Raw genomic sequence first — 23,702 nt, 5'->3', positions numbered from 1 at the left:
TGAGGATCAGGTGGACCACGTGTTCCTGCTCCCGAGGGAAGAGGGTAACACTCTTTAAGAGAAGGCTCACACAAAATGTTGCAAGAACGAGACTTGTGTGCGTTTTCAGGAGTGTTGGATGCAGTTTGATTTTTCCCCTCGTAACATCCGCTGCAGGCACTGAGGATGGACTGGCCGGGAATGAGCTGTTCTGGGTGTGTCTGTGTGAAGTCATTATAAGGACTTTGTTGAACTGACGGAAACTAAAGGTAAGACCGACATGTGTGTGAAATAATTTGTTTTTCCAACTTTGTCTTTTCTCTTTCCTTTTGGGCAAAAGTAAATCACTGTGCTAATAATCCACAGTGCTCATTTCACTGGATATCATTTCTTAACACATATGATGTAATATATAAAATAAATACATAATATCTAGATGCAATTGGAGGAACTGTAGTTTTTAGTTGTGTTAAATTTCATTTAGAAAATGTAAATGTAATGGTTTGTTATTTTCTAATAATAAATTAAATAATAATAAAATAATAAAAATAATAATTTGGCGACATGGAAAAGGGTCCATTTAAACCCAAGTAAATATTTATTAATCTCTCTTATTTTTTTATTGTTTGCTTAATGCATACAAATATCTAGATTACACTCGTAATTAGTTGGAATTAATCCTTTGATTATTGCCAGATTGCAGCGAAAAGTTGCTCTGAAACTATTTTTCAAAAACGATGGACCCGTAAAATACCGCATTACCAAACAAAGCTGCTTCCTCTGTCCACGCTAACAGCAGCATAGGAGCTCTCATTACAGCTGAACTGCCAGTTTTTGCAGCTGGTTTAGTGAGTCCACTTTGCTTCCAGTCAGCACACTGGTTTCCTAAGTGATGTGGCTCCTGAGGGAGAGCAGCTGATTGGCTCACTGAGCCTCAGAGCTTCAGGCAGACTGTGTGTGTGTGTTTTCGTTAATGATCCACCAATTAGTCACACAATGGTAACAGTCGCCTAAACACCTCGTCATCCATCTGCGCTGCAGCGGTGGGAGTGTGTCGCTGCCCTTTGGTTTTAGGGGTGTGGGATTGGGGAGTCGCTACTTGTTTTGTCTGGGAATGAATTTAGGTGGACTTCCTTCTTGTATAGATTGTATTTTAAACAATGTTGCGTCAGTGTGTCGCTGAGTTTCTGTTGTAGTTGCCTCAATCACCACAACAACCAGCTGCTGTTTGAAGGGGCCAGGTGAGGGACTGAGGCTGACAGTCCCAGTTGTCCCCCGCCTCCTTACCTGTCCCCTGACTATAATCTGTCATACGCACCAAAAACACTCCCTCTGAACTATAAACACGTTCCTCTGCTGCCTCAGCGTCACTGGAGCCAACTGAAAAGATGCTCGGCAGTCCCACCCATCTATAACAGATAACTGCAAAGGGAGGCTGTAACATACCAAGTGTGTGCACACACCAGCCGATCTGAAGATGACGGGCCAGGCGGCGGAGAGAGACCGGTCGCCACACAATCTGTCAGTGAAGACCACCCTGGAGGAGGACACTGAGGGGGCCGAGAGTATTCTTAGCAGGTGACAACAACTATTAAGGCATGTGTTAGGATGCGTTTGTCTCAGAGGTTTGTTTTAGAGAAGCAAAGCGTGTGTGTTTTTATCTCCCAGGGTCCCATCTGTCTGCGATGACACATCCTCAGAGCTACAAAGAGTCGCTGCTCTTGACCCTCACAGAAGCAACTCCAGGAACTCTTTTCAAAGGAATGGAGCCATCTCAAGGTAAAGCTATAACAACCCACATCACCGGCGCGTCAGCCTCCTGATCAGCATGGTCACAGTCACGCTGTGACTGAAAGGGTTTTTCTTTAAGTGTTTGGGTTTTTTTTAAGGTCACAGGCTGGATAAAAGCACACATTCAGGTCTACAAAACCAAAATGTTGGTTTTATTTGTCAGTTGAAAACACCAGAGAGAAGGATTTCCATCTTATTTCAAGTTGTTTTGCTCCTGGGATCCTGAGAAAAGTGCACAACCATTTGATGAAAACGAGGATCAGCTGCAGAACATCAGAAAACTCAGTTCCCTATAAACAGAGTTTTAGGACTAGTTGTGGATAAAACAATTTGTACAAATGGATATGTTTTACAGTAAAACCAGTCAGGTAATACCATCAAAAACACCCTGAATGCAAAGATAAAGGATTTCTTCTTCTTCTATTTTACTCAATCAATATATTGTGTTTAACTCTTCCCTGTACCATTTTGAATATATATCTTAACTGAGATTCCTCAGTCAATATCAAATGAGGCTGTAGTCCAGCTCAGTGTTTCCCATAAGCTGGATCTGAGGGGGAAGGACGTGTTGGAGTGGCTTTTCCAAAACCCTTTCACTTGTTTCTCTGTCTGGTTTTGTGAGAGACGGTGACAGCGTTAGTTGCGTTTGTGCTGGAGGAATAGTTTCTGACTGCCAGTCCTCTCTCTGATAGTGTCACACACGAACAGCCATCCATTTGATATATTAATAAGGTTCTGATGCAGTGTGCCTGTTGTGTGTCACTGTCAAGGCTTTGTGTTTTCATAAGAGCTGATAAAGTTCTTATAAACGTTATGCGGTGCTATCAGACTAAACCGCCAGAATTTTAACTCAAGCTCTGACTCAGACATGATGTTTCTTCTTTATAGAGCTTGTGTGTTCTTGTTTGTGTCAGACTGGTGAACCTGGTGGTGAGACTGAGGGAATGGGCACACAGGAGTCTGTTGGAGGAGGAGAGGCCAGACTCCTTCATGGAGCGCTTTCGTGGCCCTGAGCTGAGGATGGCCCCCAGCCGCAACAGCAACACGCAACCAGATGCTAATGGCAACGATGCCAAAGGGATCTTTAGGTATGCCTGCCGGATGAACCATTACTATGCACTTTGATATACATTATACAGTACACACAGGTCACAACAGAGTGACACCTGAGAAAAGTTTAGAAGAAAAATTAAGTCTCAAAGTGTCTGTAGACATGGCCTGTTAAAGTAAAGGGCTGTCATTAAGGGTTGTTGACTGACCTCTGTGATACTTTTAAGGATGTAGTTTATGTCACTGTGTTTGTGGCTGAGAGAGAGAGATGCGTCAACACACAAACGTATGCGTTTATGCATCAAATTCTCAGTTGTTAGAAATAATAGTATTTACCTCAGAGCTATTGTATTTTGCAGCTGCTTCTGTCTCGCTGTATAGCTTTGCAGTGATATGCACTACTTTGCAGAAACATAAGCCACAGTTGTGCCTGAGTGTGTTATTTGCAATCTCTCCATGCTTTCAGGAAAAGGTGGAATTTGTTTGTGGTGTCCCCATCAGATAACGCCTACTACCGCTGGTTATTTGTTATTGCCATAGCGGTGCTCTACAACTGGTTCCTTGTTGTAGCGAGGTAATAAGACCACATTTGTTATCTGTTTGGATGCTGCGGCCTCCAGAGATATGTGATGGATGTAGTGAATGGGTGTACTGTCCAGTTCTTACACCACAGCAGTAAGTCACTTTTCCTTTTATATTCACAGGGCGTGCTTTGACAGGTTACAGGTGGGCAATTATATCTGCTGGCTGGTGTTGGACTACCTCTCTGACCTCGTGTACCTAATGGACACTTGCGTCCGACTTCGCACAGGTAACCTACTTTAAAATAAAGCTTCTGAGGACAAGCTCAGGACAAGCTGTATTTCACAACAAAAGCACTAAGCCTTAAAGAGCCCACGTGTATATTTTCATCTGATTATTCAAAGAAACGTATCTATTCTATTAGCATACGTTTTTGTTCATATGACAGTGTTGGTGGAAATAGATTGTGACGTTCAGCCCGTTAACCAATGATTCAATGGCCCAATTACCTTTGACTCAGTGCTTCTAGAAGCTGGTACGATCAATATCACCACTGACAAGCAATCATCTCGCATCCAGTAGACACAGAGCAATGTTAGGATTCATTTGGAGCTGTGTTTCTGGCCGCATGACAGTTGTTAATGTAATTTTGACTTTCATTTCATTTTTGTTCTCTGCCTGCTCCTGGGTAACCTCCTGGGATTTTACCTGCTAAATGCTCCACAATGTTTATGAGTTAGCTACTAACTTTGTCTGTATTGAGGCACTGGACAGCTAGCATCAGTGGGTTTTCAGGGATTTTTCACTGAAAACAGCCAAAAACAACTAGCTGAAAGATGCTAAAACACTCCTTAGAGCTCAGAGGAACAGCAGAGTCAGGTGATAATTTTCTTCATGAGTTTGTCACTACCATTCACATTAAGCATTGTAATTGATTCTATTGTTAGTATAAAAAAATGATTAGTAGCCCACGGCTTACAACAGTTCAGCTTCTTCATCCCACAATATAATTTTTAAGACTCTATTTCTTGTCTCAGGGTTTCTGGAACAAGGTTTACTGGTGAAGGACCATGCCAAGCTTAGAGACAGCTACATCCGGACGCTGCAGTTCAAGCTGGACATACTGTCCATCCTGCCCACTGACCTGGCGTACATCTCCACTGGCATCCACACACCACAGCTCAGGTTCAACCGGCTGCTGCGCTTTCCTCGCATGTTTGAATTCTTTGATCGCACTGAGACACGCACCAACTACCCCAACATCTTCCGTATTTGCAACTTGGTGCTTTACATCTTGGTCATCATTCACTGGAATGCCTGCATTTATTATGCGATATCAAAGTCTTTAGGACTGGGCTCAGACTCTTGGGTTTTCCCAAACATCAGTAAACCTGAGTATTCCTCCCTGACTCAGAGTTACGTCTACTGTCTGTACTGGTCCACTCTTACTCTTACCACTATTGGGGAGATGCCTGCACCTGTACGAGATGAAGAGTATCTATTTGTAGTCTTTGACTTTCTTGTTGGCGTGCTGATCTTTGCCACAATTGTGGGAAATGTCGGCTCCATGATCGCCAACATGAATGCCACGCGTGCAGAGTTTCAAGCTCGGATCGATGCCATCAAACACTACATGCACTTCCGCAAAGTCAGCAAAGAACTGGAGACGCGCGTCATTAAATGGTTTGACTACCTCTGGACCAACAAGAAAGCAGTTGACGAGCAAGAGGTCCTGAAGAACTTACCTAACAAACTGCGAGCTGAGATTGCTATTAATGTACACCTGGAGACCCTGAAAAAAGTGCGCATTTTTCAAGACTGTGAGGCAGGACTGCTGGTGGAGCTTGTGCTCAAACTGCGCCCACAGGTCTTCAGTCCAGGGGACTACATCTGCAGAAAAGGGGACATAGGAAAGGAGATGTACATCATTAAAGAGGGGAAGCTAGCAGTGGTGGCTGATGACGGGGTCACCCAGTACGCACTTCTCACCGCTGGCAGCTGCTTCGGGGAAATCAGCATTCTGAACATAAAAGGTAGTAAAATGGGAAATCGTCGAACTGCCAACATTCGCAGCTTGGGCTACTCTGATCTCTTCTGCCTCTCTAAGGATGACTTGATGGAGGCAGTGACCGAGTACCCAGATGCTAAGACTGTGCTGGAGGAGAGGGGCCGGGAGATCCTGACGAAGGAGGGTCTGCTGGATGAGAACGCAGAGAGTGGCGGGCTGCAGAAAGAGGACACGGAGGAGAAGGTGGAGAGGCTGGAGTCCTCCCTGGACACCCTCCAGACTCGCTTTGCCCGTCTGCTCAACGAATACACGCACACTCAGCAGCGACTGAAGCAGCGCATCACTCTGCTGGAGCGGCAGCTCAACCAAACGGACTGCGGTGCAGATGCCAGTGATGACGTGTATACAGATGCAGAGACGAACAAAGAAAGAAGCCCTGGGCCTGTTGTCCATACAGATGGGTCTCCACGTCAGAATAATGTGCAGATGGAGGACAAAAAGAGCCCAATATCAAAACATTAAGTTCAGTATGGAGAGTTTAGATCCAAATTTTTAGAAAAAGAATGACACCCTTTTTAACGACCATTGCGAGAATGCCTTTAACGGTTCAGCTGAGTGTGAAGAGATGCCTGCATGTCAATAAAGATGAAAAGAAAGTGACAAAAAGTGGACAGTGGACTGCAGTCTTTGACTTCATGTCTATGCCAAGACCAGTAAGTTGAGTTATGCGTTTAAATTGTCACTTTAAACAGCAACTTCCCAGATCAAGCTATATTAAGGTATGGAGAACAAATTGCTCATGAGAAAAAAAACTGACTACATTGAAAACCTAAATATCACTTTCTAGACATAAACGATCAAAAAACACTGAAAAATGGTGGTTGATTTATTTTTGTAAACATCTTGTTTTCAGTCACCTCAACAGAGGGATTCAGTTCTCCTGACATACAGTATACATGATGCTCTGGGCCTGCACACTTCGTCTTTCACTGCTCCTCCTGGGGAAAACGTCTCAGGAGAGACAGTAGAGAAGATGACTTGCTGAGTTCAAATACACAAACACAATTATTTTCCAGAGTTCTTATGTTCAAGATTAGATGCGAACCAGACACTACCTTTTGACATTTCTTTTGTACTTTGGATTATGTGGGACACCTAGGGAGAGTTCATGGACTGAAAATATTATAGCTCCAGTTGAGTGACTCACTCAGCAATTTTGCAGTCTATTTTTTCAGCTGTGATCACTTTATTTGCTCTAAAATGTACTTTTCCAGCCTATATTAAAATAAGTAAGCCCTGTTGTCTCTGGTTGCGTCTAGTTACTCCCGTTTCTATTATGCAGACTCACTGTCTGAAGCAAAGAACTTGGGATTTTCCAGTTATTCAGCCTTTGCATTCCAGGATACAAGTGAACCACATGAGCAGTGTTGATAAGCTCAGCTGGAACAATGCCTCTGCAGCAGAGCTGGCTGTAATAAGCTGGCAGGAGGTAATGAGTGAATGTTGTTTACTGCAGCCTCTGAAAGAGTGGGTGAGATCAATATGATGGACAAAACTCCAGTTCCTGTACCTTGAAAGCTGGTCAAACAGCACCATTTCCCAGTTAACATGAGTGATTTGCAAATCAAGAGATCAGGCTATACGCTGAATTTGATTGGGGAAAAAAAGGTTTTGAATATGTTAAATGTAACTACTACTTCAAGAGTAACGACTATTTTGATATAAAGGTTTACTAAATTTAAATAAATTATTGCAATGTGTTTGAAATTATGAACTTAAGTAATCTATTCACTTTACGATCAACATTTAAACAATATGTTGTTTAACATATAAGCCAACATCTCCTAAATCCTAGTTAGTTATTGTGCCAGGCTCAAGTATAAAAAATACAATTGAAAAACAGCTAATGTCTCTTTATCTTGCTGTGGAGTAGTTTCATGTAGGATCAGTTCTCTCTCTCTTGAACTACGCCGTATCACCACACCAAAGCGTGCATCTTCTCATGGATGAGCTCACAACAGGGCAAAATGCAAACATTAATGGTTCGACCTTAACTCGATGTTAAACTGATGTTAAACTCACTGATATAAACTGTCTGTGTTGCGCCTTTGACATGTTGCACATAAAATGCTGTTGACTCCATGAAACTCACTTAACAGGTGCACTGAACTGTCCTGTGTGCCTTTCTCCCCTCACTCCCACAAACTCCTACCACAACATTTGCCACCATATGTCACATGTACAGGACAGCTGGTGCAGTGCCACAAGGCCGTATGGCCAGAGACGCAGCACTGAATAGTGACTAAAAGGAACAAGAAGAATCTCTGAGCAGGATAATTTCTACATCAAGTAAACATGTACTCCTGTAAATCAGTTTATAACATATGTACCATAATTCTGACATTTTTGTTGAGGGAGTGATGGGTGTTATCAAAGCATAAAAGGAGAAAAAAAAACACATTACAAATGATATTTTTCTGAATATAACTATATTGTTCTTGTAACAGCTTACAAACTGCATTTGAAAATCAAACAGTATCTGCTGCTTACCATTTGGACATAACATCCCCTGATCATTGGGATTCACTGAAAGGGGTAAATGAATCTACTGTATAAGACAAAATGTGACAGCAAAGGTAGCCCCCCCCCTTCATAATGAACACAACTATTCATTTTACATTAACGTGTCGAGTCAGGACAAACATTTCTACAGGATGTACCTCTGTTCAAGACACTTATGATCACTGTAGAGGAAAAGAAAGCATGATTTCTCCCATAATAACTGTGATTGAATATGAAGATATAGAGGAAACAGTGCAGGGCTGCTCATATGTATTGGAGCTGGAAGGCCGTAACATGTTGTCTGCGATCTGTGGACTGATTGGCTGAGAGTGTCCACTGCAATAAAGGCATCGGCTAGCGCATTCGCATGTGCAGGCTGTGCTTGGGTCCGTCCACTCGCTCCAACTTCTCGAAGTGTTTCCTAGCATTACGGATATTGATGAGAGTGGCTGCAGACGCTGGAAAAATGCAGACATGGATTTTTTTTAATATGCAGATTTGGTTGGAGAATTTACCGCAGAGAAATGTCATCTTAGTCACTTACGAATGGAGGGGTCCGACATGATGACCATGACGTATGTGTTGGAGGTGAAGACGTCAATGAAGGCCGCAAAGTTGGAGTTTCTCACTTCCATGCTTTGGAAAGAGGCTGCAAGTTTACTGGAATGACAATACATTTTAAACAATCAGATATAATCATTAAATTCAGCAGGTGATGCGTAAAGCGCAGGTGATGTTCTTGCAGAGTGAACTTACCTACAGCTGAGTTTGAACTGTTTGATAATGTTACTGATCTTCTCAAACCGGTGGGCGTCACGCTGCTCTTTGCACTGATAGTGAGAGATAACCTGTATTTATAAAACAAAAACAAAAAATACTTTCATTACCAGACCACATCCAGATTTGTTGCCAAGTATACTGTTCGTGACAGACGCAGTGTCTGCTCTCACCAGGAACGTGGCTCTCTCAAACAGAAGAACTTCATCTGCCTCTATGATCTGCGCAAAATTTCTCAGGTTCGTCTCCAGCTGCTGGACGTTTGGGATGAGCTGGTACACTATGCTGGACCAGGCCTGCAAAGACATTTAAAAATATTTCTGTCGGTGTCAACTCTGCAACCTGCCATCTGAACATACGACCAGTGAAATGTTTCAACCTTATACAGGGTTTCATCCCAGATTGACGTCCTGAAGCACGTGCAAGCCAGAGGTCTGGACAGTCTCTTCAGATCTTCTTCACGCTCCTTAAAGATCTGTAGAAACAGTAAAGACAGTCAGTCACAAGGAGAGTATAGAAACAGTAAGATGTTAGTAGTCTTCCTCAGTTCGGCGCCAACCACTGAATAAATACTTTGCCCAAACAGAGAAATTCATCTTTAAATGTATAAATTAATAACAGCTATTATTTTCAGGAAGGGTGCAAGGTGCCTTCATTCTACATCTTCCTTCAAAAAATGAGGAATGGTATTTTATAATGGTTTTGCATAGTTAAAACATCACCATCATCACCTAACGCAGATGTGTCTCAGCCTAATGAGAGATAAAAATAATATAACACCACACAAGCTTTTAATCTACCTTCACTGTTTTGTTTTGTTTTGTCTTGTCAGGGGCGAATTTTTTGTCTTGATTGTCTAATTTATGTCACAATAATGATTTCATGGTGTTATTTGTACATAACAGAGATTTAATGTAGTGAGACTTCAAGACAAATATTATACAACAGTTCAACGTCACTTTATTCCCATGCCGATAACAAGCTTACCAAATCTCTCTGGTCTTCCTGCACCAGATCCATTTTGTGAACGAGACAGAACACTTTAGCATCGGGGGAGTTCTGCAGGATGGCCTCCAGGCATGACTGGTAGTAGTGCATGTCTTTCTCCAGCTCACGGCTCTCGACATCGAATACATAAATCAGCACCTCTACATTTCGGAAAATGTTGTCCCTCTGGCTGGTGAAGTAGTTCTCCATGAACGTGTCCTGTCTGATGGGCAAAACAAGCACACAGCAGCGTTTAAGGGAGGGTCTAATTGGGTTTAAAGAAAGACTTGAATTGCCAAAGATTTATAATTATGAACAAATGTATTTTACCCTCCACAGTCCCACAGGTTAAGAACCAGATTGCCCAGAAACCGTACATGGGAATGCTCCACATCAACTACACTCAAGAACAGACAAAAACATTTTCAAGTAGATGAGAATAAAGAAACATCCATCAACAAAAATGTATCTTAATGTAGCACCTTTCTTCAAACTACTCTTACTTGTAGCTCCAAGGCGACGTGTGTCTCGAGCTATGTAATTGGCAAAGATGATTGATCTCATACTGGTCTTTCCAGACCCGCTTTTTCCCATCAGTAACACCTGCAAGCACAAATGCAACACATTACACACACCACAGAAGTTCAAATCTTATCTGTCCTCTCCTCTACTCTCACGACCAGAGATGGAAGAAACATGCAAGACAAAAAGAGCAACACCGAAATGAAATAACATTTCATCAGAGGGAAATGTTACATACAGTATGCACAAGTATTATATGCAACATTTTGTACTTGAAGTATCGAAAATAAAAGCACTCATCGTGCAGCAGATTGACCCCTGTCTGTGTTATATTAGGTGGCTATTGGCTTACAGTATCTGTACACATTTAACAAGTTGTTTTAGATGAAAGTGTCAATTAAATAAATATAATATTAAAGCTTGTAGAGAAAGCTAATTCTAAAGGCTTATCATTATAATTTATATTATCTGTTACATGACTATATACTATATACAATATGTGTGTGTAAATTAACATTTTGTCGCAACAAATATTTATTAGTTTAATTGCTCTGCCATATTTTCTTTACATTTTCTCTACCAACACAATGGTCCGAAATGCCTGACAGTGAGTGTATTTTCCAATATTATGCTGGGTTAACTACAGCTTCCAGGATCATTTTAAGGTCCTGTGAAAGCAGCTAAAGCTCCAAATTTACAAGACTGTGTAGGAGCATAAATGGAAGTACTCGAGTAAGATACAAGCACCTAAGAAAATGTACTTCACCACAACTTGTGCTGCCACAAAGAGCCAATGATTAGCCTCTGCTTCACCTTTTTCTTCATGGCTGTGCTTGACATCCCCCTCAGCAGACAGGATGAAGAGTATTTCTGAGTGCTGCAAATCAGGTGGCTTCAGTCTGTGTCCTCAGCAGCTCTCCTCTTCCTCTCCTTCGGCTGCAGGGCAAACACACATATTTTCACCTACCTGTCACTTGGCTCCACTGGAGCAGATAAGCGAAATATTTACACAGGACAATTTTTAACGTTTAAATTACGTTTAAAGGACGATTAACATATGTAAGCAGTCATGACACTTAAACATACAAAAATATATAAGAAATTTAGCATCTTTGATAAAACTCTTTCTATGTTCGGGAGAAACACCTAAGCTAATGCTAAGTTAGCTTAGCACGACAGGCAGTTCAGATAAATGTCAGGTAACTTCGCCAAGCTAAACGGTTAGCTAGCTAAATTAAAATTCAGTCATATGTCGTCTACTCACCCCGACTGAGTAGAGCTGTTACTCAAATTCAAGCAATGCTAGACTATAGGTTTTATTAATTTTGAAGAATACAGTTGTATACATTACTTGGTAGAAGCAGTCAGGGAAGTCAAGATCAGCTGCTTCCTGTTTACGCCAAAGTCACATGACGAGTTAAAAATGTTTTTTTTCCCCGAGTTTTGACTCGCGGGTTGTGTTTACTGCTAATCACAGAAACAAAACAGAGCAAACAAACAAACACACAAAAAAGTAAGGAAACTCTGAGATTTTTTGTAAAAAAAAAAAAAAAATCTGGGTTAGGGCAGTGTTTGAGGAATAGGATTTACACTTCTGGTGATTTTAAAAATGTCTCACAAGGCAAAACAAAAAAACGATGTCTTGAAGTTTAAATGTTAACTTGCTTAGGGAAAGTGTAGCCTTGCTGTCAGGCTTGTAGACCAACAATAGGAAGGCCTGTTTATTTACAAAGATACAGAGAAGGAATTTTTTGAGGTAACTTTAAATCAACATTTTTGGTAAAAATGCTGATATGAGTTGGTAAAAACAAGATTTCTGCATGATTCTTTTACGCTGACAGTGAAGATGAGGTCAACATTTACTTTGAAACAGACATTAATATGGTTTTACAATTCATCACAATGATCACTAGATGGCGATGAACAGTCATGCTGATTGTATTTATATACGTGTGTGTTATAAAATGTACTTTTGTGAATGTTACATTTTTCTATGATTCTGAGATGATAAACAGTTTTTTTTGGTAACTTCAGACTTTGTTAAAGCCAAACGGCACAACAGCAGGTCACCTTCTTAATCTAGACTGTTTACCAGGATTTTGATTAACTAACCTGATGATATTCATGCATGCGCTTAGTACCATGACCATGACACTTAAATGACCAGATATGATGACAGCTTTCCAAATCTCATATATTGTATAGAACAGAGTACAGCTGCAGAAGAAAGATGTGTTTTCCTTACACTGAAGTGAAGGTTTTAGAGCTCTCGGTGACGGATTAGTTCTGATTTCATCTGCATGCTGTGGAGCATAAAATCCAAAAATGGTTTGAAGAAAACATTTCACCTATAAGGAATTATGACTGCCAAAAGGGACACAGCAACAACACAGAGAGGGAGAGAGTGGTAACTTGCAATGATGTGGTCAGACATGATGCACACCTGACACACTCTTTCGTTTTTTCTTTGTGATATTTATATCCTGGTCCTGGTTTATTTGCACCATATTTCTGTTATTTAATATGATAGCATAAGAGTGGATGCACTTTTTGTATTAGTACTTTCTGAATTAGTCAGATGGCATTTATTTTCTCCGAGCATTGGCACTTAATGTTAATAAATGAGATCAATTGTCCTCTGTTCGGTTCCTGACATTAAGCGTCAAAAACATCAACATAAAAACACACTGCAATATCTGAGATGTCTTAGAGTCAAGGATAAACAGTGCATGAGTTTGATTTACAGCTCATTTTCAAAATAGAGTTTTCACTACAGAGGGAGAAGAGATTTATATGGAACAACTGAAAATTCATTGAAAAGTATTATAAATTTTTATTATTTACTTACTGGATGTAAGATCCAAACCATAGCCCCTTCCCAAATGATCAGTGAAAACACTGAAGATGACCAAACACAATCATCTCTGTTATCCTCTTAAAATATTATTCAGAAGTAAAACACAACCAACCAACACAAGAAATCAACTCAACGTTAGAGGAGCAGGTTTTCCACATGCTGATACCAAGAGAAAATGCATATGTCTTTTCTGCAATTATGCACATATGAACCAGAAATCAAATTCTATAGTCCAAAACCTCAACCTTATTCATCATGTTTGTATAAAATCAGCCTATAAATACAAGGTAATAACTGCCAGACTTCATATTCTTAAAAATGTATGGAGTTCTTACATATACATATCTAACAATAAAGTTACATTAGATCTTTCTCATTGCTAATATGTATATTTGAGAAATACATGCATTTTCCACAACCAGCATCTGCTAGTTTACATAAAGGTTATTATGAATACAGAATTAACAAGGGCCATTACCTGCGAAAAGAACAGTGATACAGCAGCCCCTCGACAGAGACACATGAGATGTGAAAAGGAGAAAAGATTTGACGTAAAATAAAAAGTTGTCTGGGAGCAATATTCAGGTAGTGTAGGCGTGGTCTGGAGCTCCGCCTTATGGTGTCAGTCCACTGCAGTCCTCCTTTACATTTGATCTCTGAGTTTGGCAAGCCTTTGAGACAGTTCATCCTATGGACACAAGTGAGCAAAGATGGGCATTAGAGAGCGAGAGTTGAAGACGAGAGAAGAATCCCTCTTTGTCAAGAGTTTATGATGTGAAAACATTTCAACACAAAGTGAGCATGTGTACCTGCTCTGCAGAGGCCACGCTGGTACCCACTGATCCTGTCTGGCCCTGAGGGAGCTCCATGTTCAGGTCCAATCTAAACATAATGCACATAGCAACAGTCAAACCGTACTTTGAGTTCAAAAACCCAAGCTTTACTTACATTATACTGAATGAAACATACTTCACATTAATGACTAACTTTAAAAAAAAAAAAATAATAACAGCCACTATTTACGCTTCAGTCAAGTACTTTACTATAAAAATGCACACTCATGCATGTGATTTCAACACAATATTTCACAAAGAATGTTGGGACAACAAGTGAAAAGGTTACCCTGCTTCATCAGCCATTTCGTGCATCAAAGACTCCACTTGATTCTGAAACACACAAGAGATGGTGACTTTCAGACACAATGCTGGACAACAGGACAGCACACAGGAGCAGAGCAGAGACATGTACCTGTGGTGTTGTGAGTGTTGTTGTGCTGCTCATGGTGTCCTCCATATGGGCTGTCTGAACATCCAGAGTTTCAAACTGGTGTTCAAATTTGTCCATGAGAGCTGAAATCTGAAAAGAGATGGAGGCAATATTTTTATAACTCAGGGGAATTTGCTATCAAACGTAAATGTCAATACGTTGCTTTTGCTAAAAAGAAATGTGGAAGACAATATATGATTTGATGTGTAAATGACAGTCAACCTTTTCCAGATTCATACTCTTCAGGGTGACATCCATGCCTTTCACCACTCCAGCCATAGATTTTGTGACCTGAGAAATAAAACACTCTGGTTAACATGGAAACCAAAATGACGCCAAACAAGCTGCAAGTGGTTGTCTAGGTGTGCATCAGCATGCAGTGACCCAACAGTCAATGTACCTGGTTCATTGTAACTGCAGTCTGGACCCTTGCTGCCACAGCATCTACCCGAGCGCTCATCCGCAGGAAGTTCACAGACTGGTTCTTCTGTCTGATGGCGTTCTCTGCATGGATCCTTGCCACTTCCATATTGCCCTTCTGGATGGCCTAGAGGTGTCACAATAATGAGGTGGTGGTTCAGTGAAAATCTTGTGTGGCCAACACCAGCCAGCGGTGATGTTCAAAAGTGCAACTTACTTTCTTGACTTTAGCCTTCTCCGCTTTTTCTTCTTTGTCACATTTCTTGGAATTTCTCTGAAGTTCTTTGGCGGCGAACTTTAAATTGAAGAGATGTTCTGTGTTGAGGTTATGAGGTTAAAGAAGAAAGTAAAAAACAAAACAAAACAAAAACAGGTAACCTTCGATGACCAAATCTACTGCCAGGGCTCACGCTACACTGGGTAGAAATGTAAAGACAAATGCAGGTCATAAAAGTTTGTTGGGAGTTTCCTACTGTATTATGTAAACTTAATGTAGTTCCCGTGAAGGTTCTTCCATGGCGCTGTGTAACTTTAAATGCATCCATAACAAGATCACGCGGCAAATCAAGTAAAAGAATAAAAGACTTAAGCCCTTACGGAGCACACTTCAGTTACTAACTTTATTTTACGTATATTTTGGACCACACACGGAAAACATGGTTAAACTGTCAGTTGTTGGGGTAATTTCAGCCATTAGCACTGAAGCTTCCAAGGCCTTCGGCCCAGATTTTTCCCATTTTACGACGCCTGACATCGATTAGGACATGTTGAGGTTAATCAGCAGGGTAGCACGTATCTCTCTGGTGAATATGTGACCTACTTCGCGATGTTTCAAATGTCTATCACTCATAAATCTCACCAGCCTCGTCATGTTGTTATGTCTCCCATCTCAAAGCCCTTACAACGACGTTACCCCGCAGCCTGCCTTTCTCACCGCTGTTTAAAAAGGATACTTTCCATGCTCGGCATAATGAAGCGACTCTTCGAGAACCCAACAAGCTCAGGATCAAATTCTCACGGGATGTCCGAGAAAACGGTGGTGAGATACAGCAAAAACTCGTCGGTACAACTTCAGCCTTTCGGGTTTCGGTCTTCGCCTTCTTCCGCACTTCCTGACCAAAATACGGACGACGTCAGCGTCACGTGGTGACGGTATTCCAACCGACGTCATCAGCCAGCCCCCCCCCTCCCCTCCGCCTCCCCCGCCTCCTCGCAAAATGTGAATGAAAAGAAATAACTAACCGTCAACAGAAAAACACGACACTTTTTACGAATATTTTCATTAATGCCGCCGCATTGTCATTGTTTAGTGAGTGAATACAGTCAAATAAATGAAGATGTGGCTTCATGGCAGCGGAACAGTGGGCGGTGAAGGCGGTTGATTGATGATTAGATTTACGGTGTGGATCACGGCGGGGAGAGGGGATGACTCACTCCGTCTGATGTGATGTTCACCCCGCAACACCTCGGCAGTGCGGTGGCACGCCGGTAGTTGAGCCTGACATATCGCTGTGCTCCACCAATAAAAGTCAAACTTTATCAAACTGTGAAGATGCATTTGGATGGCGCTAAAATATCTTGTTTGTCTCAAACTTGAGTGGTTGTCACTTGCTAGTTAGACAGAAACTGAGCGTCGTGATTTACCGTAAATTTCGTGACGCCTGATTGCCATGGAAACAGTGCTCCTGTGCTGAGAGGAAAGTGTCCGTGTTAACTTCAGCATCAACCTCTTCCAAAGGGGTCGGATAAACCTGTTGGATATCTCATTTTTTTTTCTTTTCTCGTGTTGCTGCTCTGGTTTTACTTACCACTTTCGTTTGGCCGCCAAGCAGGTGAGTTTTTAAAAATGTGCGTCTGTTGTATCATTGTGTCGTATTCTGGCAAAACGCAGTTAACGTTACTGTTTTGTTTTTTTACTCCCCAGTTTCTGCCAAAAATATTAGTCTGTCAATTTACTTAGACGGGCTGTCAACTTGTAACCCGTATTTATGTCTTGTAACGAGTATAAATGTGTGCTGCCAAATGAATAAATCAGTCAATAACAGAGGCTGGGCTCGTGTTGAACTAAGTGGTTATTTAGTGAGTTGATAACGCGGGCAACATGGTGAGTTCAGAGCACATCGTGTAGCCTAACGTCTGTAGAGAAACAGCTTAAGTGGCCTGTGTAAATTACTGTTTGACTTTAAACATGCAAACCAGTATGTATACCTCCAGATCACGACAATTTATAGGCGGAACAACATAGCTTTTACTGATGAAATATTTAATGAATTTCACAACCATAAACGCCACCGTAAGTGGTGCGTTTTGTGTCGTTTGTGCGCACAGGGAAAGCATCCAGGAGAGCCAACGAGTGATGCTTCATTCAGGGGCTGTATGACTCATATAGTCTTATCTATAAAGAAGCCAAGTGGTAGGAGAGCAGTCCTGCTGCAGGACCGAGCTGATGTAACCCCTGAGATTCACTAGAGGCTGCTGTGGGCCATGCTGCCTCCTGTGTCCGTACTGCCACTGACTGCATTTACACTGATGACCGACCGACCGACCGCCAAGTACGAACACAAGCTGAGGGTGTTGTGGGCAGTTCACACATTGCGGACTCAACAGACGATCAAGTGCTCGTTACAGCGCATCACGTGACCGGGCCAGTGTCAAAACAGTGCTTATGTTTGCATATGAATGTAAACGTTTTAATATAACATCACAACATTATATGGTGGAGGTTATGATGATCAACCAGTTAAAACGTGCCACGCATTTGGTCAATTTCTGATTGAGTGATGATGTTTATTAAGCATTTTGTAACATCATCAGGATGTTAATTAGAACCACTTTTGACCTCATACACAAAATAAGTGAGTATAATAATAATAATAATGACAATAATAATAATAATAATCTTGACCTGATGATCTGTTGATGCTCATGTACCTTTAATTCAAACCTTTAAGTTTATTCAAAACTGCCTTGATTTTGATTACATTTGAAAAAAATAAATAAATCCAGTGTTAGTGAAGTGGAACAGCAGGAAATTAAATTGCAGTGTAAGTGGCAAAAATGTAACAAGCTGAGTTTTCCCAAATGTACACACTCTTCTCTGTAGTGTTTTTGGGTTGCTTTCTGTGAAATTATTTTCTACTAATTAATTTTCTCATATATATATATAAAAAACTGCCCAAGTTAAATCTCTCATTTTTAGAAATGTATATACAAACCTGATTCCAAAATACACTAATCTTATCATAAAGGTGTATGAAGGTTCATTAGAGCCTCTTAGCCATAAGCTAAAAGCCTTACATGAGCCACAGTAGTGAGTCAGCCAGCGTACATTAGAGATGACGTACATTTTTTCCCTCACAAATACAAAGTTTTCACATTATAACAAGATTAGATTCAGCGCTCGGTAGTGCAGTGGAAGAGCACTTACACATTCAGGTGGGAAGAGACTAGTCCAACCTGTCCCTTATAGATCTGTCAGTCTGACTGTCCCTGCAGTCGACAGCCAGTGAATGACAGACAGATGAGTCAAGTGTAACCAGGCACATTATAATGGAGGAAACTACCGAATGTTTATCTTGTGTGACCAAAAGGAACAACTGGTGACGCTCATAATACAGCTGGAATTGTACTGAGTCATTGTCAGGAAATCTTACAGTGCAAAGTGGGAGGAGCTGTAAAATAGGCATTTTGCTATTAACTGAAAGCATATAACTTTGCTGCCTGCATTAGATTGGTTGAAACAAATATCTGCTATTATAACAACCATGTTGGAGAATGTTGTTGTCATGATCTGTTTTCAAAATGAATCTGAGTGCACATCTTTTTTTACATGTTGCAGATAAACTTGTTGAATCAGTGTGTTCAAGCGCACAAAGTTCAATATGGCAAAATTATATTAGTGACAGTGCATCACTGGTAGCTTATGTTTAAGCAGTTGGATTTTGTTAAGATGCTGTCGCCACCTAGTGGTAGCTTACCAGACGAGTGAGTCATTGACGAGCATCAGGCCCCTGTGCTCTCTTGCAGGTGTCCCTTTATGCGAAATGTTGAAAAGAGTCAGTGCAGTGAGTGTATTTCTAATCAACAATGTCACATAGCTTAGCGCATATTACAATCACAAAGGAATGAGGGTGATTACATTTCTCTTCAGCACAGTCATCTGTATTTGTTTGACTGCACGTGTGCATGTGAGACATTCAGGAGCAGAGTAAAGCAAAAGAGCCCAGACTTTAAGGCAAGCAAGTGAGTGAAAGATATTCTCAGTAAGGCTGCTGTCAAGGTGCTGGAATGATCCAATGTGTGAAGAAAAAAAGAAGTTTTCTGTACCTTTGAAAAGAATATATTGCACAGAAGACAAAGGGCAAGGCTGGTGGATTATGTTATTTTAAGAAAAAGCTTCTTATTTTTGTTATTATTTTTTTTTTTAGATGTCCATAATTTCCCATGTGAGACTTGCTGTGATGCATATGTCAGACCTCTATTTCACAGGTAAGGATGATGGAGCTTCAGACAGAGAAGCGGTTCCACAACTTGACCCTCGAGCAAGTCCAAGCTCTGGACAAGGTCTTGACTGAGGTGATCCCCATCCATGGACGAGGGAATTTTCCTACACTGCAGGTGAGAGCGAAAGACATCATTCGTGTGGTGAAGGATCGGCTGGTCGAAAGAGACATCCAGGTGAAAGATATACGGCTTAATGGCGCGACTGCCAGCCATGTCTTGGTGAGGGATAACGGCCTGGGCTATAGAGACTTAGACATCATTTTTGGAGTAGAGCTGCCCAGGCAGGAGGACCTCCAGGTGATTAAAGAGGTGGTACTGGGCAGCCTTCGAGACCTCCTCCCTTGTGGAGTCAACAGACGGAAGATCACCTGCCTGACAATGAAGGAGGCCTACGTTCAAAAGATGGTGAAAGTTTTCAATGAGCATGACAGATGGAGCCTCATCTCACTTTCTAACAACAGAGCTAAAACCGTGGGCCTCAGATTTGTTAGTTCACTTCGAAGACAGTTTGAGTTCAGTGTGGATTCCTTCCAGATAATATTAGATCGTATGCTGGAGTCTTACTGGGAGACCGAAAGGAAGCAAGGAGGAAAGTTGGCTTTGAATGCTGGGAATTTGGCTAAAAAAGACAATCAAGATGAAAACAAAGAGCGAGAGAAACTGAGCGCTCCTCGTGACGGGGAAGCAGTTATTGAAAAAGACTCAGCAGTAGCAACCTGTGGAGAAAGTCCATGCCAGGATCAAGCAGTTTGTGTGCTTGAGAAAGAGCTTCCCCATGCAGAGGATGAGCATGCAGATGGAAAGCACGAGGCACAGGAGGTGCTGGAACTTGCGAGCGTTAACTTACAGCGGGAGGAAGAGGAAGTGGATGGCATAGAGGATGTTCATTCAGAGGAGGAGATTGTGTTTGAGCTCTGTGAAGAAAATAGCAAAGAGAAAGGACAGTTTAACAGTGACTATCCTTTAGTTTCATCCTCTAAAACTTTATTTACAGATGTCAGGGATCCGCTGGTGACACATGCATGTTTAAAGCTGCAGGGTAACGAAGAGTTGTCTGGAGTACAAGCTTCCCAGCCACCGTCTGTAATGCATACAGAGGAGTCAGCTCCACAGGAAAAAGAACACTGTGAGGAAATAACTCAGTTCAAAGTAGACTCTGTAACCTGCAGGACTGAAAATACATCAAGCTTACAAGATTCACATCTTGAATTTTCCTTTCCTCCTCCGGCTAAGAAAACGTGCAGCACATCACAAGACGTTGTACCGGATTATTGCCCCTCACCGAAATTACAAAGAAAAATGTCACGGAAGATGATCAATAAGCCTGAGAAATGGTCTTTACTGACTGATTTGTCTGATCTTACAACACAGCTGTTTCCACCCATAGAAATCCCTAAGCCACTTCAGTCCCCCTTACAGGACAGCGCTCAAGTTCACAGCTCAAATGTCCTGGCCTCCAAGCCAGAGTCCTTAGACATCCTTACAGTCCCAACATGCAGTCCAGCCAGCATGCTTCAGGATGAGACTGGCTTGAATGAAAGTGTAGGACAAAGCGTGAAGCCAAAACACTCAAAAAAGCCTCCTGATTCGGACGTCGAAAGCCACACATGTGCAACGAATGTGGCCTCACAGCCTCAGATCAGTGAGCAAGCACCCGATGTGGCAGACACTGTCCCTCAAAGCTGCGGGGCGAGCTCATGGGTCGGAGCAGCAGAGGAACCCACCATCACTGTCGAAGCAGAGTGCATGTACGGCGACTTTGAGCAGGCAATGGACCACCTCCGCCACCGTCTTATCGCTACCCACAACCCAGAGGAGATCAGGGGAGGGGGTCTGCTCAAATACAGCGACCTGCTGGTGAGGAACTTCAGACCGGCCAGCGAGACGGAGATCAAGTCCTTGGAGAGATACATGTGCTCCCGCTTCTTCATCGACTTTCCTGACGTAAGTGAGCAGCAGCGTAAGATTGAGGCCTACTTGCAGTGCCATTTCATCGGCAACGAGGAGGCGAGCAAGTACGACTACCTGATGACCCTGCGGCGTGTGATAGATGAAAGCACGGTGTGTTTGATGGGACACGAGAGGAGACAGACGCTCAATATGATCACAGTCCTGGCTCTGAGGGTGCTGGGCGAGCAGAACGCCATCCCCAACACGGCCAACGTCACTTGTTTCTATCAGCCGGCTCCGTACATGACCGAGCCGATTTACAGCAGCTATTTCATCACCCAGACTCAGCCCCCACTGGTCTACCACCCCTACCCTCTGCATGTCCACATGCAAACTGGTCTGGTGTAGCTACAGCGACATGCCCGCAGGGAGTCATGCAGGCTGCTTTCAGCATGGTGCTCTGCAAGCAGACGCACAAATGGAAGTTTTAACAACAACCGGCATCCACAGGCGCAGTGTTGTTTAACGCTTTGAAATCCCTCCTGCTTATGACATGAAAGATGATGAAAGGTCAGAAATGAAAGGGGTCTGGAGGCAAACATGTCACCCTTTCAAGATGCACTCTTTTGAAAAGGAAAGAAAATGCTAAGAGCTTTTTCACAGAGCTCGTAGAGAGGATTTCATTGAAGTGGAGGGACTTTGTTTATGGCTGTTTAAGCTCAGTTTTGGCAGGGCTCTGTATTGGTCACCCTGTTGAGGAGAATGTTGTAATGTGGTAATTCTCTATGGCTAGACGATAAATATCTCTAACATATAAAACCATAATATATGAAACACAGATGTCTTGATTTGGTTAAGGTTTAAATCATGCTAAATCTTTCTGAGGGTTAGAGCCCCTTGTAACTGTTTTGTGAATCATCAGTCTCTGTGGAGTAAATTTCAGCACGTGGTTATACCTGTGTATTCACTGTATAGAAATAGGACACCTTTCACTGAAGGTGTACATTAGACAAAAGTTGCTGTGGTATTTCCATGATATTGTAAGTTCTGTGTTTGTGAATTTAAATGCCTAATTTTAAAGGCAGACACAAGAGATCCTAGCTTTAGGGATTGTAAGAATATGACCTGGGTGGTCATTGGGGTTTCACTGTGAAAAAAAGAAGAGGGGGAAAAAAAAAGAAAAAAGAGAGGACCTGGCCATATGTGAAGTATTTCTCTAAACGTGAAATCTTCATGACAAAATAAGCCATTTAAGTAATGTTTAACTAAACTGAGTTTAAGTTAAGAAAAGTATCCTTATTGATCTTTCAACATTATTATTAAGAGTTTAAGACTCAAGAACTCAGCCACGCCGCTCCATGAGGACAGCGTGGGTGTGGTCTGATGAGATTTGATTAGCGGTAGCTCGGCAATGTGAGCAGAAAACCCACCAGCTCTCAGCAGATTTTGATTCAAAAGTTGCTACATTGTGATTGGTTGACAGAGATACATGACATTGCCTTTGCCTTTTCACAGCAAGAGGGCTTTTAATGTTGTCTTTGAATATTTAAAGTGTCTTTATGTAACTCTTAACTAGACAGCAAAGAAAATCTAAGAAATCTAAAATTATAATGTGGAAAGATAAATTCAGTCTTATCTGACGCGCACCCCCCCACACACAGTAATTTTTGTACAGTCCCTGAGAATACCTAATAAAACTCAGAGTTGCTATGATCCGTGGCAGACATTATGGTCTTTGAGAACTTTAGTCCTGCTTTTGCATTGTAATCTTGTAATCATTTTTGGCATCGCGCTTGAAGTCATAAAGCAGGAACTGTGGCCATATTCCCTCGGGTTGACCCTGCATTTTATCTAATCAGTCCTCCTGTTCCACGTCAGACAAAACAGCTCAAAGATTTGTCTCCCGATGGCATTATGAAGAAAGCCTTGGCTGTCTTGTTTTGAATCTAGTGTCAACAAGTGAAAATGTAGAGAGCATGTTGAATCTGTTTTTCCATTTCCACCTTCAGCAGGTGGTGTGTATTACATGGTGACAGTTTTGTTGTAGTGGACGTAGTGAATGTCAGTTCTGTTTGGGTTTAGCCTGCCGTTGTGAGCAAAAATGTTACTGCACTTTTAAATTATTCAAGCGGTTTGTGATGCAGCCAGCAGTTATTGCCCTCTGTCCCTGTGTGTTTGTTCACTGTGTGTGTGTGTGTGTGTGTGTGTGTGTATAGCTGCTGTACATGTACTCATTATTTGAAAAGAGACAATTTAGGTCAGGACTTGTGGGCTGCTCACACTCAATCTGAGACTGAAGCACAATGTAAATGCACATAGCTGTTGTTGAGTAGTAAAGGTGTTTCTGACATGCTTGTGAACCTCCAACTAAATATCAAAGACATCAAAAATACGGTGTTAAGTAGTGCCCTCTGTAGCTTTAAGGTGATATATCTATCTTGAGACTTTGGGTATGTTGTGTATCGTTAAGGAACTGTTTCACCAGTAGAGAAATAACAATATTCCTGTTATGTTATCTAGTTGCTCATATTGTTGTGTTATTGTGGTAAATAAATATAACACAACCAT

At 41.8% G+C, this 23,702-nt stretch overlaps 4 protein-coding genes across 8 annotated transcripts; 2 read left to right on the top strand and 2 right to left on the bottom strand.

Annotated features, from left to right (window-relative positions):
• Positions 1–1,016: 1,016 nt before the first annotated feature.
• On the top strand, positions 1,017–6,496 carry cnga2b (cyclic nucleotide gated channel subunit alpha 2b). The gene is made up of 6 exons (XM_046410824.1): positions 1,017–1,557; positions 1,648–1,758; positions 2,685–2,858; positions 3,287–3,394; positions 3,525–3,631; positions 4,380–6,496. Exons 1-6 carry the CDS (start codon positions 1,457–1,459, stop codon positions 5,870–5,872), a joined length of 2,094 nt encoding a protein of 697 aa, XP_046266780.1. The 5' UTR covers positions 1,017–1,456; the 3' UTR covers positions 5,873–6,496.
• Positions 6,497–7,820: 1,324 nt separating this feature from the next.
• On the bottom strand, positions 7,821–11,663 carry rraga (Ras-related GTP binding A). Of its 3 annotated transcripts, none has more exons than XM_046411605.1 (10): positions 11,550–11,663; positions 11,012–11,134; positions 10,180–10,279; positions 10,007–10,073; positions 9,677–9,899; positions 9,069–9,164; positions 8,863–8,985; positions 8,669–8,760; positions 8,457–8,572; positions 7,821–8,370 (listed from the first exon to the last, which is right to left on the bottom strand). In XM_046411605.1, exons 2-10 carry the CDS (start codon positions 11,036–11,038, stop codon positions 8,267–8,269), a joined length of 948 nt encoding a protein of 315 aa, XP_046267561.1. In that variant the 5' UTR covers positions 11,039–11,134; positions 11,550–11,663; the 3' UTR covers positions 7,821–8,266. The 3 variants fall into 3 exon arrangements, with proteins under 3 accessions (XP_046267561.1, XP_046267560.1, XP_046267562.1); XM_046411604.1 differs by having other exon boundaries at positions 11,463–11,613; XM_046411606.1 differs by having other exon boundaries at positions 11,545–11,566.
• Positions 11,664–13,007: 1,344 nt separating this feature from the next.
• LOC124071015 (charged multivesicular body protein 1b) lies at positions 13,008–15,874 on the bottom strand. Its single transcript, XM_046411437.1, has 8 exons — positions 15,695–15,874; positions 14,959–15,056; positions 14,722–14,868; positions 14,544–14,612; positions 14,304–14,411; positions 14,178–14,221; positions 13,865–13,937; positions 13,008–13,743 (listed from the first exon to the last, which is right to left on the bottom strand). The coding sequence occupies exons 1-8, from the start codon at positions 15,708–15,710 to the stop codon at positions 13,699–13,701; spliced, it is 600 nt and encodes a 199-aa protein (XP_046267393.1). The 5' UTR covers positions 15,711–15,874; the 3' UTR covers positions 13,008–13,698.
• A 91-nt stretch (positions 15,875–15,965) lies between these two features.
• Positions 15,966–22,753, top strand: LOC124071131. 3 transcript variants are annotated; one of them, XR_006845291.1, is made up of 2 exons: positions 15,966–16,573; positions 17,070–17,843. XR_006845291.1 is itself a non-coding variant. In XM_046411587.1 (2 exons), exon 2 carries the CDS (start codon positions 19,236–19,238, stop codon positions 21,540–21,542), a length of 2,307 nt encoding a protein of 768 aa, XP_046267543.1. In that variant the 5' UTR covers positions 15,966–16,573; positions 19,230–19,235; the 3' UTR covers positions 21,543–22,753. The 3 variants fall into 3 exon arrangements, 2 of the variants coding, with proteins under 2 accessions (XP_046267543.1, XP_046267544.1); XM_046411587.1 differs by lacking the exon at positions 17,070–17,843 and adding an exon at positions 19,230–22,753; XM_046411588.1 differs by lacking the exon at positions 17,070–17,843 and adding an exon at positions 19,169–22,753.
• The last annotated feature ends 949 nt before the right edge of the window (positions 22,754–23,702 follow it).

Source organism: Scatophagus argus, chromosome 14 (assembly GCF_020382885.2).
Source record: "Scatophagus argus isolate fScaArg1 chromosome 14, fScaArg1.pri, whole genome shotgun sequence".
Classification (NCBI taxonomy): Eukaryota; Metazoa; Chordata; class Actinopteri; family Scatophagidae; genus Scatophagus; species Scatophagus argus.
This window is presented reverse-complemented; position numbering and strand designations above follow the sequence as displayed.

Excerpts from the sequence above, each read along its gene's own strand:
- rraga (XM_046411605.1), bottom strand. The coding sequence starts at position 11,038 with ATGTCAAGCACAGCCATGAAGAAAAAG. Across the intron at positions 9,165-9,676 it reads AGGAAGACCAGAGAGATTTG|ATCTTTAAGGAGCGTGAAGA; the intron begins GTAAGCTTGTTA and ends CTGTTTCTACAG. Across the intron at positions 8,986-9,068 it reads GGGATGAAACCCTGTATAAG|GCCTGGTCCAGCATAGTGTA; the intron begins GTTGAAACATTT and ends ATGTCTTTGCAG.
- LOC124071131 (XM_046411587.1), top strand. The coding sequence starts at position 19,236 with ATGATGGAGCTTCAGACAGAGAAGCGGTTCCACAACTTGACCCTCGAG.
- LOC124071015 (XM_046411437.1), bottom strand. Across the intron at positions 14,613-14,721 it reads CTGCAGTTACAATGAACCAG|GTCACAAAATCTATGGCTGG; the intron begins GTACATTGACTG and ends TTTATTTCTCAG. Across the intron at positions 13,744-13,864 it reads GCGTGGCCTCTGCAGAGCAG|GATGAACTGTCTCAAAGGCT; the intron begins GTACACATGCTC and ends TTGTGTCCATAG.
- cnga2b (XM_046410824.1), top strand. The coding sequence starts at position 1,457 with ATGACGGGCCAGGCGGCGGAGAGAGACCGGTCGCCACACAATCTGTCA. Across the intron at positions 2,859-3,286 it reads GATGCCAAAGGGATCTTTAG|GAAAAGGTGGAATTTGTTTG; the intron begins GTATGCCTGCCG and ends CCATGCTTTCAG. Across the intron at positions 3,632-4,379 it reads TTGCGTCCGACTTCGCACAG|GGTTTCTGGAACAAGGTTTA; the intron begins GTAACCTACTTT and ends TTCTTGTCTCAG.